The sequence below is a fragment of the Oncorhynchus mykiss genome, chromosome 1, assembly GCF_057628025.1.
Source record: "Oncorhynchus mykiss isolate SJ-2025 chromosome 1, ASM5762802v1, whole genome shotgun sequence".
NCBI classification, from domain to species: domain Eukaryota; kingdom Metazoa; phylum Chordata; class Actinopteri; order Salmoniformes; family Salmonidae; genus Oncorhynchus; species Oncorhynchus mykiss.
The window spans coordinates 21,637,405-21,654,200 of NC_143022.1; the positions used below are offsets into that span (position 1 = coordinate 21,637,405).

General features: G+C 45.0%; 1 protein-coding gene across 8 annotated transcripts in view; it reads right to left on the reverse strand.

Moving 5' to 3' along the window:
- LOC110506262 (protein strawberry notch homolog 2) overlaps nt 1-16,796 on the reverse strand; it is a 117,676-nt gene that overhangs the window by 13,197 nt on the left and 87,683 nt on the right. For 2 of the 8 annotated variants that reach the window (XM_036966919.2, XM_090204428.1), the window contains 15 exons: nt 10,027-10,185; nt 7,879-7,962; nt 6,717-6,822; nt 6,325-6,485; nt 5,865-5,998; nt 5,482-5,572; nt 5,215-5,358; nt 4,809-4,926; nt 4,462-4,567; nt 4,124-4,277; nt 2,883-3,059; nt 2,149-2,246; nt 1,438-1,520; nt 933-1,121; nt 35-156 (listed from right to left, as the gene is read on the reverse strand). In XM_036966919.2, coding sequence (XP_036822814.2) covers nt 35-156; nt 933-1,121; nt 1,438-1,520; nt 2,149-2,246; nt 2,883-3,059; nt 4,124-4,277; nt 4,462-4,567; nt 4,809-4,926; nt 5,215-5,358; nt 5,482-5,572; nt 5,865-5,998; nt 6,325-6,485; nt 6,717-6,822; nt 7,879-7,962; nt 10,027-10,185 — 1,926 coding nt within the window. Of the gene's footprint in view, nt 1-34; nt 157-932; nt 1,122-1,437; nt 1,521-2,148; nt 2,247-2,882; nt 3,060-4,123; nt 4,278-4,461; nt 4,568-4,808; nt 4,927-5,214; nt 5,359-5,481; nt 5,573-5,864; nt 5,999-6,324; nt 6,486-6,716; nt 6,826-7,878; nt 7,963-10,026; nt 10,186-16,796 lie in introns of all 8 variants that reach the window. The other 6 variants (XM_036966877.2, XM_036967074.2, XM_036967004.2 and 3 more) reach the window with 3 other exon arrangements.

The window sequence follows — 16,796 nt, forward strand, 5'->3', positions numbered from 1 at the left end:
CGCCTGTCCAGCCCGGTAACAGAGGTGTACGTACCTCCGATACCATCTCTGGTCCTCCAAACTGGTCAATGAGCTCGTCCAGAGTGTTCAGAGGTAGTTCCTTTCCCAGGTCAGCGATCTTGTTCAGGAGGCTCTGCTTCATCTTCTCTATACTGGCTTTAGGAACCCAACCAACCCCAGACAGAGGCATGTTAACGACTGTTAACAGAGTCAGCCATAAAGGGAGCGAGTACGGTAAGATGTCCCCAAATGTCTGCTAAGTGCTTTTACCGTCTGTGTGTGTGAGAGAGTACAGTGGATCTAAAATGCTTCCGTTTCTTTATTGTCATTTTCTTTGTCTTAAATTATTGACTAGACTTCAACACAAGGTGTGCATTGCATAACATACAGAGTATACAAAACATTAGGAACACCTTCCTAATATTGATTTGCACCCCATTTTGCCCTCAGAAGAGCCTCAAGGTGTTGAAAGCTTTCAACAGGGTTGCTGGCCCATGTTGACTCCAATGCTTCCCACAGTTGTGTGAAGTTGGCTGGATGTCCTTTGGGTGGTGGACCATTCTTGATACACATGGGAGACCCAGCAGCATTGCAGATCTTGACACACTCAAAAAGGTGCGCATGGCACCTACTACCATATACTGTTCAAAGGCACTTAAATATTTTGTCTTGCCCATTCTCCCTCAATGGCACACATACACAATCCATGTCTAAATGCTTCTTTAACCTGTCTCCTCCCCTTCATCTACACTGAAGTGGATTTAACAGGTGACATCAATAAGGGATCATAGCTTTCAGCTGGTCAGTCTATGTCATGGAAAGAGCACGTGTTCTTAATAGTTTGTACACGCAGTGTATACTTTTACCTGTGGATCATTTTTGGTCTGAACCAATTTAAAAATATTGCTAAAAGGAGAGTCGAAATCTTGTACCTGTGTGACAGCTGGTGTGCTGGACGAAGATGACGTCATCGTTATTGTCCATCAGGGAGTCTGGCGAGGAGTTGGAGTCGGTGTCCATGCCGTCCGTGTCCGTGCTGCTGTCGTCACTGATGTTGATCACGCCCCCCAGATGAACCATGGTGTGCTTTGGGAATTTGGGCTGCCGGCCCCTGGGCTTACCTAGTGGACAGAAAACACACATGAGCTAATTCAGACTGTGGCTCAGTGGCTTTACCTGAATAATACATACTGAGACTGACTGGATTTGAAGTCAATAAAATTTGACATAAGCCCTCATTGAGAAATCTGGTCACAAATAGAGTTGTTATTATTATCATTACAGGGTTCTCCCCTGGATTTGTTAACAAGGCAGTGCTGCTGAGTACAGTGGGGATGGGGGCAGTGCCCACCTTTGGACTCAGTCCAAAGTTTTATTTGGACAGAACAAACACCTCACCAGAGGAACCCAGAGTTTTTACTATTTTAGTTAACGTACGTTTTCTCTTGTTTCCACGTGCCTTCTCTCTCCTCTGCTTCTCGGAGGGAAAGTGTTTCTGTACCAGAGCTTTGAACACACCCCTGAGGAGAAAAGACCAGACATACACATGTTATCTTCTCAATCTGACACCGTGGAAGGCTGACAGAACATAAAGACAGTTCTGACAGGTTATAGAGATGAGTGACACGCTCTGATTGGCCTCATCATATACATTTCATGTCTCCCAGGTTCAGATGGTCCAGGCAGGCAGACACACAGCGTTATTTCCAGTCTGACACAGAGGTATGCTCCCGGTTTAACTTGATTGCAGGAACAGTTCTGGGATCAGCTTACCCTCCCCAAATCCTAGTCCTTAACCATTAGCGGGGAAACAACTTAACTGACTGTGGATCAGTGTCTAAGGGCAGATTCACCATATACCCTCAGATAGTGTATACTGAATAAGAAAATTGAAGGGTTCAGACTGAACCTTTAACTGCAGCTGGAGAGTGACAAATGGAGTGCTTTCTAACCAGGAAGTGGTCATTCACCCGGAAACAAACAAATGATTTGTATGAAAACCACAGGCGCGTCAGGCTGGAAAGCCCCGGTTACACTAGATGGAAGCTGTGGTGGTGTGTGTGAGAGTTGAATCAGGGCTGAGCCAAAAATCTATTTGCTCTAATACTATACTTACCCAGAGAGCCACGGGCACAGAAACACACTTACTCTGCTGCAGATACGAATCTGTCCAGGTGCCCATCGTTCTCATCCAGGACCTCTCTGGTTCGGGCCTCTCCTGTGGACTGTAGACCAATCACGATGCACTGGGAAGGGGAGAAACAAGATACATGAGCAGAGTGTCACACTAAAACATACCAACCTGCAAAAAACATTAAAACATGGCTCTATTTTCTTTGTCCAATCAAATGCTTGGATAATTGTGATAATGCCTCTTGGCCAGAGATTCCCATCTAAATGACACTACGGTGTGGAAAATGCTGAATCACCATGATAAGACATCTATATTTAAAGGTTTAATAGACAAACAATAGACAGATGCATATGGGGAGATAGACACGTTCCTCTGAGAGGTTCATACCAATCTGCCAACCTCCTCAAGGGCAGGCGTAAATACTATTGCTTATCTGTTTGTTCTCCAAGTGTTCCGGGCCTCTGATAAAAACCTTTAATCAACGTTGTCAAGAGCACTAGGGTCAGAGTGAGCCTTATATTAAATGTATTGATCATTTGAAACCATTGATGGCTGAATTTAAAGCCATTGACCCTTGGCCTCAGGGAGGTCACCTAGGATACCAAGTTATGCTTTATGGTGACTCCTAACCTCTTGGAAGTCAACCAAAGGCTGAGTACAGATTTAAAAGGGGCCAAGAATTTTTATCTTAAAAACGAATGACAAAATAAAGGCTGAATAAATGAACATAAATGCTGGTCAGTCTCACCTTGCCAGCTTTCAGTTCTTTCTTGGCCAGCTCCACCAGGCAGCGAACCTTGGCGGCGATGCAGAGGTATTTGAAGAAGCGCTGGTGGGAAGACCAGAACTGACCCCACAGGGACTTCCTGCTGACCAGACACAGCGCGTCCGCTGCACGCATGAACACGGCCAGCGCCTCCGCCCACTGAGAAGGACAAACATATATAGGTCAGTCTCCTTGCTCTTTACAAGCTAGTTATCTTACCCTAACAGGGTAGTATTGCACTCTTGCACTTTACAAAAATCTTGACAACTTTCTACATACACATACAGACAATCTCCTGCATGCCTGACCATGCGGTTGTGCCTGCATGGCCAGGAACGACTCCAACACCATCATTAAGTTTGCAGACGACACAACAGTGGTAGGCCTGATCACCGACAACGACGAGACAGCCTATAGGGAGGTGTTTAGAGACCTTGCCGGGTGGTGCCAGAATAACAACCTATGCCTCAACGTAACCAAGACTAAGGAGATGATTGTGGACTACAGGAAAAGGAGCACTGAGCACGTCCACATTCTCATCGACGGGGCTGTAGTGGAGCAGGTTGAGAGCTTCAAGTTCCTTGGTGTTCACATCAACAACAAACTAGAATGGTCCAAACACCAAGACAGTTTTGAGGAGGGCACGACAAAGCCTATTCCCCCTCAGGAAACTAAAAAGATTTGCCATGGGTCCTGAGATCCTTTAAAGGTTCTACAGCTGCAACATCGAGAGCATCCTGCCTGACTGGTTGCATCACTGTCTGGTACTGCAACTGCTCGGCCTCTGACCGCAAGGCACTACAGAGGGTAGTGCGTACGGCCCAGTACATCACTGGGGCAAAGCTGCCTGCCATCCACCAGTCACACTGATGATGGCTTGATGCCAAAACTTTTCTATTTTGTTTTCACCTCTTATTTATGCACTTTCCTACACAGTATAAATTATTTATGCACCATGTCCTACTAAAACATATTTTTTTGCATTTCAGCCTCAGTTTTGGATTTATCTCTCTTTTTACAACAGTGTGCGGGTCGCCACCTCTTCCAGGTTTCATTTCAATGACTTTTGTGTCATGTCTTGACTTCTGTTTTCAAACGTATCAACGCTGCAATGCATCACTTCTTACTTCTAAGAGTAATGTTTTTGTTCTGCAATGTCGTTATCCAAAAAAACTTAGCAAATAAATGATATCAACACGCACACACTATCAAGTCAGTCTTACCAGTTTGGCAGCTTTGTTGTAGACCAGTTTGAAGTCGTCGTCCAGACCGATCTCCTCGATGCGGAAGGACACCCCTGAGAAGCTCAGCTGCCGGGCGATGTACATCCCACTCACCTTCATGTCCATGGCAACAATCTCCATCGCGCCTACACCCCTGTCAATCAAAAATCAAAGCCACAGTCGGCCTGTCAGCGATGCTGAATCCTGGAAGCCAGGACTGGTCTGGTAACCACAACATTACAAGATGTCATTCTCACAACATAGATAATCATAAACATTTGAATAATATGATACAGGTGACATAAATCAGGTAAATGACGTGTGGAATAAGGTCAGACCTCTTCTCGATGGCGTGCAGGAAGTCGTCAAAGGTCTTGAAGGGCGTGCCCTCGCCCCAGATCCCCAGGCGGCTCATATAGATCATGTTCTTTGGCTCAGAGGCACCTAGAGGGAGACAGAGAAGCAGGGGTGAGATGTTGATACAGAGAGAGAAAGAGCGAGAGCGGGTAAGGGAGAGAGTAGCGAAGAGACAGGGAGAGAGAGGAAGAGGGAAGACAAATACAGTCTGAATAAGATAGAGAAAGGGAAACACAGAGGACAAACAGTCCTAAAGTACAGGTATTGTGAGAAGGAGCGATAGTGAAAGGGAAGACAGAGGTTCAGGTACAGTGTGAGAAAGGCCCACCTGTGGCACTGGCGTAAACCACCCTGGCCAGCGGCAGGTTGTGCTGCAGGTCCAGCACGGCCTTGCCCATCTTGGTGGACGTAGCATTCTTGGCCTTGTGGCATTCGTCAAACACAATCTAGGAACACGGTCAAGGACAAAGTACTGCAGCTACAAAATGAACTGTAAACATTGAGTGATGTATGCTCTCCTATCACTAGTTACTGGGCTTGATGCCATGCTAGAACTGACAGAAGTGGCAATATCATCCAAACTTTTGATCAAGTATGTTCACATTTTAGGGTTTGGGGTTAGTCCGTGTTAGCGGATAACAGATACAGTACTTCCATTCTTCTAAAATGGCCAGCTAGATTTTTCAGGTAATGTTGGTCATTGAGCAAGGTGATAATGTAGTATACAAGGATACAACTCCATCAAAGCCGGGCTTGCACCAGTCCAGGATCTGCTTGAGTCTGGTGCGGTGCTGCCCACCTGCTTGGCTCTCCCCGATCAGTGCAGAGTATGTCGCAAACAGGACTCCTTCTGAGGTAGCTGTGTCTCCATACTTGATCTACAGGGAAATAACATAATCACAGGTTTCGCCAGGGAAAGACATTAGGTAAATCTGATGGATATGAATGATTGAGAGGAAATATTGATCTGGAGTGTGGTTTGCTTTTCCTTAAACACTCACCTTGTTTAAGGCATGCACAGGAATGGTGGGAGCATCTATGTCTTTCAGATCTCTCTCCGCGTCGTATTTCAGGTCATTGGATACACTGAACCTGTGTGGTGAAAGAGGAGAACGAGTGCATCTTTACAAAACAACCGTGGAGCACAACTGAATAGGTTTGTTTTATAGTTTGTAGTAACCAATGGCACTGACTATCAGTGATGGTTTCTAACACAGTTCACAAAGGCCCCTTCCTGAAGCAATATCCATTACAACTAACGTTTTACATCTACATCTGTTAGACAGGGAGACCTGCTCCTACGTACTGGTAGGAGAAACCTATTAGGTTGGGAGAAACAGAGCTAGGCGGGGTAATGCATTGGGTGGAGTGTCTAGTGTCTTACCATAGCGCTTTCTTCCTTCCCTTTAGGTAATTCTCCAGGATGATGCCGGCCACTGTGCGGCCTTTCCCTACTCCGGCCCCGTCTCCTATCAGGAAGCCTGCTCTCTGGTTGTTCTGCAGAATTACCTCGTGTTGCTGGGAGCACACAGGGAGCACAGCGTCCCTCATGTGTCCACGCAAGTAGAAACACTAACTAACACTTCGCATTCTAGTCATCTAGTAGACACTTTTATGAAGACTGGAAATTAATACAACAGCATCCCATCGAACAAACGTCTTACATAGAAAGATATCAAAAGCACAGCTGAAGTAGGTAATACAGCAGAAACAGGTGTTTAAAACCAATGTATACTCTACCCTTTTTTGCATGACCCACATACTGTAGTTCCCAAGAAAAAAATTGTTCCTGTCAGACCAGATGTGTGAGGTCAGGGGTCAGAGGTGATAGAGTGGTGTGTTACCTGGCATGCGTATATGATGGCCTCCAGCTGCAGGGCAGAGAGCAGGCCACAGTTGATGGTGGAGTTAGGAATGGACAGAGTGTAGGTGATGTCAGGTGGAGGGACGCTGGACAGCGTGTTGGTCTCCACCACTATGTCTGGGTGGGAGATCCCTATGGTGGCTGAGGAAGGACAAAATAGTTAAAAGATTGAGTGGACAGACAAAACCTTACTCAGCCCCTCACAGACTAACTACCAGTATCAGATGGTATTATTATTTTATTATGAGGAAACTATGTGTAGTAATACCACAGAAAAATATTACTACTGCAAAATAATAATTCCTTCCACAAAGGAAACCAATAAAAGAGGATAAATAGGTTGTGTCTTGATAGTAGTGTAGGGCAGCGTACATTTGGATGGTTTGTAGTCAGCGTAGGTGTCTACATGTCCCAGCTCCTCTGTCTCTTCCTCCTCCTCCTCTGCCTCCTCTTCTGCCGGAGTCTGGTTTCTCTGAGTCTGCTGAAGCAAGGGGACACAGGTCATTTAGTTAATATCCTGTCCATTACTGGTCTCCTCGCCATCTACACTGGTATGATACAACTGGACAGGTGAAAAGCAAATGCCCCTGTTTTCTTTTCAGATCAGTGCAGATGAGGAAGAGATGTCAGTAAAATATCCTCAACCTACTGGACAAGATACATGTGAGGTGAAATGAACAATCTAAATATTTGTGGATGGTTACAGGTCAAAGGGTGACTGCTAATTGGACATAATTAACCTAATAAGGTTAATTTATTAATGTCAATGGGAGCCTGATTAGACATCAGATCATTAGCCTTCAGTGTTTCGGAAGGACTCTGAAGAACAACGCCTCACAGGAAGATTCATTTCGACAAAGAAGTTACCAAAACCGGCTGCTTTACTCAATATATTATTTCAAAACCTGTTTTTGGAAAGTCCGCAAAAATACAGCAACAATTCACTCCAATTAAAACATTTATGCCGGGGCCTCCCGAGTGGGGCAGCGATCTAAGGCACTGCACTGCATGCCAGATGCGTTACTACAGACCCGGGTTCATTCCAGGGCTGTGCCACAACCGGCCATGGTGGGGAGTGCCATAGGACTGCGCACAATTGGCCCAGCTCCGTCTGGGTTAGGGGAGGGTTTGGCGGGTGGGTCTTTACTTGGCTCATTGCACTCTAGCGACTCCTTGTGGCGGGCCGGGTGCCTGCAGACTGATCTCAGTCGCCAGTTGAACAGTGTTTCCTCCGACACATTGGTGCGGCTGGCTTCCGGGTTAAACTGGCGGGTGTTACTGAGCACAGTTAGGCGGGTCATGCTTTGGAGGACGCATGACTCCACCTTCGACTCCCGAGCCTGTCGGGGAGTTGCAGCGATGAGACATGATCGAAAAAGGGAGTAAAAAAATTACAAATAACATTTATGCCAAACTCATTTTGAATTTAGTGCATCATATTTAAAATGATGCAGTCGTATGCCTGTCAAAACGGGGCCCTCAGTCAGTCACTTGACTAATATAGGTCTGATTAGATTTGAAGCGTTGAGGCTACCTGGTATCCTCCCAAAGGTGGGGTGCTGATAATGGCAGCAATACCCTCCAAACTGTTCAAATCCTGAAACCTGTTGGCATTCAGCTGCAGGGAGAACAAACAAAAAACAAACACAAACTAATGAAAAGATACCAGTCACACTGAGTGGAGAGTGACTGAATGTCATGAACGTCATGTGGGAACGTCTGGAAACACAACATGAGAGAGAGTGATCTTGTCCGTGACAGACAGCTAGATAAAGGATAAAATAATAACAGAACCTATAGGAAAAATACAAAAACTCAAACGTTCCCATTTCTGAGTTCATTTGCTACCATGCTCTCTTTACCAAGATGGGTTGTAAACATATCTGACCCCTAGAGGCAACACTTACCAACTGCACATGATGTGTATTTGAGAATTGCTGTTTAGTGTTAAGAGTGAGTGTGTATGCGTGGGTATGAGCATAGTGGTGTTAGTTATCTAGGTAGTAGTGTGTGGTGAAGCAGGTACAGTGCCGTCAGAAAGTATTCACACCCCTTTACTTTCCCACAATTTGTTGTGCTACAATGGCCTACTACACACAATACCACATGTCAAAGTATGTATTATTATTATATTATTAGTTAAGAACAAATTCTTATTTTACAATGACAGCCTACCCCGGTCAAACCCTCCCCTAATCCGGACTACGCTGGGCCAATTGTGCGCCTCCCTATTGGACTCCCGATCACAGCCGGTTGTGATACAGCCTGGGATCGAACCAGGGTCTGTAGTGCCAACTCTAGCACTGAGATGCAGTGCCTTAGACCTCTGCACCACCCGGGAGTCAGTAAGTAAACAACCCCTTTATTGTGGAAAGCCTAAATAAGGAGTAAACATTTGCTTAACAAGTCCCATAATAAATGGAATGTTTAATATGATTTTTGGATGACTACCTCATCTGTACCCCACACATACAATTATCTGTAAGGTCCCTCAGACGAGCAGTGAATTTCAAACACAGATTCAACCACAAAGACCAGGGAGTTTTTCCAATGCCTCGTAAAGATGGGCACCTATTGGTAGATGGGTAAAAACTGTAAAAGCAGACATTGAACATCCCTTTTGAGCATGGTGAAGTTATTCATTACACTTTGGATGGTGTATCAAAACCCCCAGTCACTACAAAGATACAGGTGTCCTTCCTAACTCAGTTTCCAGAGAGGAAGGAAACGGCTCAGGGATTTCACGAGGACAATGGTGACTTTAAAACAGTTAGAGTTTAATGGCTGTGATAGGAGAACTGAGGATGGATAAACATTGTAGTTACTCCAAAATACTAACCTAATTGACAGAGGGAATAGAAGGAAGCCTGTACAGAATACAAATATTCCATAACAAGCATCCTATTTGCAACAAGGCACTAGAGTAATGCCACAAAAATATGGCAAAGCAATTAACGTAACGGAGCTAAGCATAGGCAAAATCCTAGAGGAAAACCTGGTTCAGTCTGCTTTCCACCAGACACTGGGAGACTAATTACATTTTCAGCAGGTCAATAACATAAAAAGCCAAATCTACACTGGAGTTGCTTAATAAGTAGACAGTGAATGTTCCTGAGTGGCCGAGGTACAGTTTTGACTTAAATCTACTTGAAAATCTATCCCAAGATGTGAACATGGTTGTCTAGCAATGATCAACAACCAATTTGACACCAATTTGAGCTTGAAGAATTTTGAAAATAATAATGGGTGAATGTTGCACAATCCATGTGTGTAAAGTTTCTAGAGACTTACACAGAAAGACTCACAGCTGTAATGCTGCCAAAGGCGCTTTTACAAAGTATTGACTCAGAGTTGTGAATCCTTGTGTAAATTACATATTTCTGTATTTCATTTTCAATTCATTTGAAATGTTTTATTTTTTTTTGTCTAAAAACACGTTTTCACTTTGTCATTAATACATGTTGAATTCAGGCTGTAACAAGAAAATGTGGAATATGTCGAGGGGTGTGAATACTTTCTGAAGGCAGTTATGCATGTTTTCGTTGTTTTGTGTGAGAAAAAGAAAACGGCTTTTGTGTGTTTTCGGACATGTTTATTTCTGTGTTTGAGTGTGTATGAGTGAGAGTGAGTGTGTATGAGTGAGAGTGTGTGTGTGTGTGTGTGCGTAGTCAGGTCCCCTCACCTCCAGCTGGCTCTGTGCTGGTGTGTTTATGTCCCATATCGTGGGCACGTGGGCCAGGTTATCTGTGGGGATGAAGGCCTGGGCATCGGTGTAGTCTGACAGCGAGTCGGCCGGAGAGGAGAACAGAGAGTTGGAGAGGTCATCGATGCAGGACAGGTTCTGGAAACAGAGACAGGACAACAGACAATATATGTTAGTTCATTCTCTCTTTTCTGGATCAAGTTAGTGCTGCTGGCACCTTTTTATACTGCAGCAGATTCTATGGGGTATAACAAGGACAGCTGTTTATCTTTGTACTGTGGGATTATTCCTTGGTTCCTTGGTTCCCTGTTAACCATTGTTATTACAAAAAAATATCCAATGCCAAAGAGCACACACTGTACAATCAAACTGCTTCCAGTATGTTCTGAATATTCATTATGCAATATAGCATATTATGCATGATGATTTTGTGACAACAAATATGACCTAAATCTTATTCTACAAGCATAACAGAGCAGTTGTACTTCTCATACAGAGGTTATGGGAGGGACATGACGACACACTAGGCCTGGTCCTCAGCCAACATACCACTCTCTCTGGAGAGCATAGCCTAATTAGACAGATGTGGATGTGTGTGTGGAGCGTCTGTGTCTCTCATTTCAGGCATGGCTGCCTTCCAGACCCTCTCCATTCATATTGTAGTGGCTCCATTTGCCATGTTCACTAACTACCTCCCACAGGCACCCCCTGAGACATGGACCCAGAGAGAGGGAGAGAGAGACAAGCCCCATGGAGGAGATGCCATGTCTAGTACCCAACTTGGTGTGTGTGTGCGTGAGAGAAAGAGTGTGTGTATGTGGTGATGTAATACACACGTGTGCTCGTAAATGTATTTGTGTGGGTTATGTACTGTATGTGTGAGTGTGTGCTTAAATACAAGAGTTGGTAACTATGTGTATAGTGTTCCCACAGTATGACTGGCTGGTCGGTCATTGGTAAAGGCTCCCACACCCCCACACTTCAATTCAGTGGAACCACCCAGAGGCCAATGCATCAACTTAGCCCAGCGTTGCATAACAGGAGCAGGGGCTCCAACCACAGATGACCCAGCATCCTAAAACAGATATACAGTGCCTTGCGAAAGTATTCGGCCCCCTTGAACTTTGCGACCTTTTGCCACATTTCAGGCTTCAAACATAAAGATATAAAACTGTATTTTTTTGTGAAGAATCAACAACAAGTGGGACACAATCATGAAGTGGAACGACATTTATTGGATATTTCAAACTTTTTTAACAAATCAAAAACTGAAAAATTGGCCGTGCAAAATTATTCAGCCCCTTTACTTTCAGTGCAGCAAACTCTCTCCAGAGGTTCAGTGAGGATCTCTGAATGATCCAATGTTGACCTAAATGACTAATGATGATAAATACAATCCACCTGTGTGTAATCAAGTCTCCGTATAAATGCACCTGCACTGTGATAGTCTCAGAGGTCTGTTAAAAGCGCAGAGAGCATCATGAAGAACAAGGAACACACCAGGCAGGTCCGAGATACTGTTGTGAAGAAGTTTAAAGCCGGATTTGGATACAAAAAGATTTCCCAAGCTTTAAACATCCCAAGGAGCACTGTGCAAGCGATAATATTGAAATGGAAGGAGTATCAGACCACTGCAAATCTACCAAGACCTGGCCGTCCCTCTAAACTTTCAGCTCATACAAGGAGAAGACTGATCAGAGATGCAGCCAAGAGGCCCATGATCACTCTGGATGAACTGCAGAGATCTACAGCTGAGGTGGGAGACTCTGTCCATAGGACAACAATCAGTCGTATATTGCACAAATCTGGCCTTTATGGAAGAGTGGCAAGAAGAAAGCCATTTCTTAAAGATATCCATAAAAAGTGTTGTTTAAAGTTTGCCACCAGCCACCTGGGAGACACACCAAACATGTGGAAGAAGGTGCTCTGGTCAGATGAAACCAAAATTGAACTTTTTGGCAACAATGCAAAATGTTATGTTTGGCGTAAAAGCAACACAGCTGAACACACCATCCCCACTGTCAAACATGGTGGTGGCAGCATCATGGTTTGGGCCTGCTTTTCTTCAGCAGGGACAGGGAAGATGGTTAAAATTGATGGGAAGATGGATGGAGCCAAATACAGGACCATTCTGGAAGAAAACCTGATGGAGTCTGCAAAAGACCTGAGACTGGGACGGAGATTTGTCTTCCAACAAGACAATGATCCAAAACATAAAGCAAAATCTACAATGGAATGGTTCAAAAATAAACATATCCAGGTGTTAGAATGGCCAAGTCAAAGTCCAGGCCTGAATCCAATCGAGAATCTGTGAAAAGAACTGAAAACTGCTGTTCACAAATGCTCTCCATCCAACTTCACTGAGCTCGAGCTGTTTTGCAAGGAGGAATGGGAAAAAATGTCAGTCTCTCGATGTGCAAAACTGATAGAGACATACCCCAAGCTACTTACAGCTGTAATCGCAGCAAAAGGTGGCGCTACAAAGTATTAACTTAAGGGGGCTGAATAATTTTGCACGGACAATTTTTCAGTTTTTGATTTGTTAAAAAAGTTTGAAATATCCAATAAATGTCGTTCCACTTTTGATTGGGTCCCACTTGTTGTTGATTCTTCACAAAAAAATACAGTTTTATATCTTTATGTTTGAAGCCTGAAATGTGGCAAAAGGTCGCAAAGTTCAAGGGGGCCGAATACTTTCGCAAGGCACTGTACACCCTGGAATAAAACATTATCTAATATCAAAGGACTGACTAGGGACAGCAGGTAGGACACCCTGTCCAGCACAGTAAGATCCTACAGCAGAGCAATACACTCAAAATGGAGCCTAATAAAGAATGGAAAACATGCTCGTCGCACAAGCTGTTACTGAAATATTTTCCACGGTCAATACGAGTACAGTTGTGCTGTGTACATTACTAGATTATGTGGGAAGAAGGGGCCTAGCCAGAGTGACTACGCTCTACATACTACAGAACATACACTATATATACAAAACTATGTGGACGCCCCTTCAAATTAGTGGATTTGGCAATTTCGGCCACACCCGTTGCTGACAGGTGTATAAAATCAAGCACAAAGCCATGCAATCTCCATAGACAAACATTGACAGTAGAATGGCCTTACTGAAGAGTTCAGTGACTTTCAACATGGCACCATCACAGGATGCGTCCTTTCCAACAAGTCAGTTTATAACATTTCTGCCCTGCTAGAGCTGCTGCGGTCAACTGTTTCATTTTGTACTTTACCCCCTTTTTCTCCCCAATATCGTGATATCCAATTGCGATCCTGTCTCATCGCTGCAACTCCCCAACGGGCCCAGGAGAGGCGAAAGTCGAGTCATGCGTCCACCAAAATATGACCCACCAAACCACGCTCGTTAACATTTGCTCGCTTAACACAGAAGCCAGCTGCACCAATGTATTGGAGGAAACGCCATTCAATTGACGACCGAAGTCAGCCTGCAGGCGCCTGGCCTGCCAGAAGTGCAAAGAGGTTACACCTTAAGGATGAATTGGAACGCCGACAGTGAACCAGGTCTAAGCGCCCAACATCAGTGCCTGACCTCACTAATGCTCGTGGCTGAATGGAAACAAGTCCCCACAGCAATGTTCCAACTTCTAGTGGAAAGCCTTTCCAGAAGAGTGGAGACTGTTATAGCAGCGAAGGGGGGACCAACTCCATATTAACGGCCATGATTTTAGAGTGAGATGTTCGACGAGCAGGTGTGTCCACATACTTTTGGTCATGTAATGTACATACACACCCCAGGCTGGGGGGTTTCACAACCGACCAGCGAGGACAGGACAGGGACTTTAATAGGCAGGATAGCAGCTCTAGGGGAACCCTAAGGGGGCTAGAAGCCGGCCAACAGGGTCTGTGTGTGTGTTTACAAGGTCAGAGGAGCAGGATAAGTGGTGCGGTTGGTTGTGTGTGTGATATGAATGTGACTTAAGGGTGGTAAAGAGCTCCTAAAGAGAGATTTTGCAAGGGCACAGCACTCAGCTAATCAGTGTTTACTGGAAGCGCTCTGATTAAACTCCTGGTTGTGTGTGTGCACTTGTGCATGTGTTAGCTCTGCTAGGGCAAGATCAGACTTGAGCTCTGAAAGCAGCCTCTTGAAGTTTTGTGCCTGTGGCCAGCTAAAATGGAACAGCTGCATTTTTTGTGCGTGACAGAAGAGAAATGAGGAAGAGAAGCCGAGACGAACCCTGGAAACTCTCCCCCTTCCATCAGTGCCCCTCCCACCACCATTCCAAGAAACGTGGCTGTTCCGGCAGAAGAGTGATTAGTAAACAAGGAGGAACAAAATGTAACCAGAGGCAGACATATACTACACCCTTCCCCCCAACTGCCAGCAGTTCCTACAGTGGAAACACAAGCTTAGTGATGAATTCCGTCCTACAGTGAACATAAGGAAGGGCTTCATACTCTCTTACACTAGAAACTAGGCACCCTTCATTACGGCTCTTACCTACAATTAGACTCACCACAAAAATACCAGACGATGTAACATGCACATACCACTTTATACTTTAGACATTTTGTTTATTGATTAACAAATTGATATTGTCATGAACTGTCAGATATCAGAAATAATGACGTCTTTTTCCCCAGCACTCCAACCCTCTTGCTCTCCAACCCTCTTGCTCTCCAACCCTCTTGCTCTCCAACCCTCTTGCTCTCCAACCCTCTTGCTCTGAGAGGACGAACCTTATCATCAAAGCAAAGATGAGACGGCAGCCTTTCCCTCTCAGAGCCAGGATAAGAGCTTTGATTATGAACAAACAGAAACAGCCCCCTACCCAAACATCAAACATCGTGGCCAAGGTCGTTCTTCTCTAAAATCACCAACCAATTGGACCCCCAGCTCCACTAATCTCCACTCACAGAGAGAGCGAGAGGAGAGGGAGAGAGAATAACCCGAGCAGACTGGAATGTATTTTTCTTAATAAATGTGAAGCAAGGCAAGTGTGACTGGGAAAGCACTATTTGTTCCCGCAGCGATGCGGCTGCTGCTGCAGCTAAGATGATGTTCTGTGAGGCAGAGATAAGGCCTGAATTCCAACTGCACTGATGGTAATCTGGCCAACAACAGCCACAGACTGCCTGGCTCCTAATCCTCACAGGACAAAACATGGAGATGGCAGAATGAGCGATGGGAAACATGGAGAAATCTGTGAATGAGTGAGTGGTGTGTGTCCGTGCATGCACATCTCATGCGTGTGTGTGTGTGAGAGAGTGAGTGGTGGCAGACAGTGTATGGCCTTTGTGAGAGAAAAGTGAAAATCAAAGTGAAAATTCAGGACAAGTTGTGCGTTCATTTATGAAACGGCAGAGCTGCGTGTTGGTCGGCTAGTTCCCAGTTTGTGGGTCAGTCCTCATGTCATCACACAAAGCCAGTCCTTCACAGGTTCCTCTTACACTTCACGTTCTCCTGTTTTAGTGCTTAACCCAGCATTCTCATCATCCTGACCCACACAGAGAGGAAAACCACATTCAAGCCCATATATACAGTACCTGTAGGCCTTATTTCCACAATCCTTCAATCACATGATACAACCCCCTGGGTGTGACCACAGAGAGAGAGAGAGAGACACACACACACACACACAAAAAAAAAATCCCAACATAATTAAAATAATGATAGTAGCTTTACATAGCAGGGTTGTGATAAGACATGAGGCTGGTCATTGTTCAGCAACTGTAGAAGGCATGGCTCTTCTCGGTTCAGCTCTAGAAGGTATGTCTATCTTTTCAGGAAGTCGTAACATACAATAGTGTTTCTCTCTGGCCCATTTCATCTCCCGGATGAAGTTGCCCGTTTTACACTCATCTTAGGTCAGTTTGACATTTTATCCACTAATAGTAAAGGTTTTTATTTGGTGGTGTGGGTAAGCTGATCCTAGGTTTGTATTCCCCCCCACCCAAGGGGGAATAAGCAGACTTCCTGAAGCCCTAACCACCACTTCTTCCTCACCCCCCCACCCCAGGGGGAAAAAGCAGACTTCCTGAAACCCTAACCACCACTTCTTCTTCTTCCTCCTCCTCCTCCCCAGAGGGAATAAGCAAACTTCCTCAAACCCTAACCACAACTTCTTCTTCTTCCTCATCCTTCTCCCCCTCCCCAGAGGGAATAAGCAGACTTCCTGAAACCCTAACCACCACTACTTCTTCTTCTTCCTCCTCCTCCCCAGAGGGAATAAGCAGACTTCCTGAAACCCAAACCACCACTTCATTCTTCCTCCTCCTCCCCAGAGGAAATAAGCAGACTTCCTGAAACCCTAACCACCACTTCTTCTTCCTCCTCCTCCTCCCCAAAGGGAATAAGCAGACTTCCTGAAACCCTAACCATCACCACTTCTTTTTCTTCCTCCTCCTCCAAAGAAGCTGACGAGGCAGCCAGGGAATCCCCCTCTACTCAGCCAGCCCAGGAAGTGGAGAGTCACACAGACATCCAGTACGTCTCAAGACAACAAACTCTCATTATGATGTTTTGTTTGGATGTTTTTCAACCCAACATTTGCTGTAGCTAGTGTTTTTAGCAGACTTCCTTCTTTCCTCTCCACTGCTGTGTGATTTATTAAAAAGTCAATCAACTGTACAGCCTTTCTCCAATCATGGCTCTTTTAAATCCCATGGCATTAGGTCAGGAGCCAAGTAGTTCTGTAAAGTTCCAATGTGCCAGTCCGTGTGGACTCAATTTGATGACATCACTGTCCACAGTGCCGGATGCCAACACAGCTGGTTGA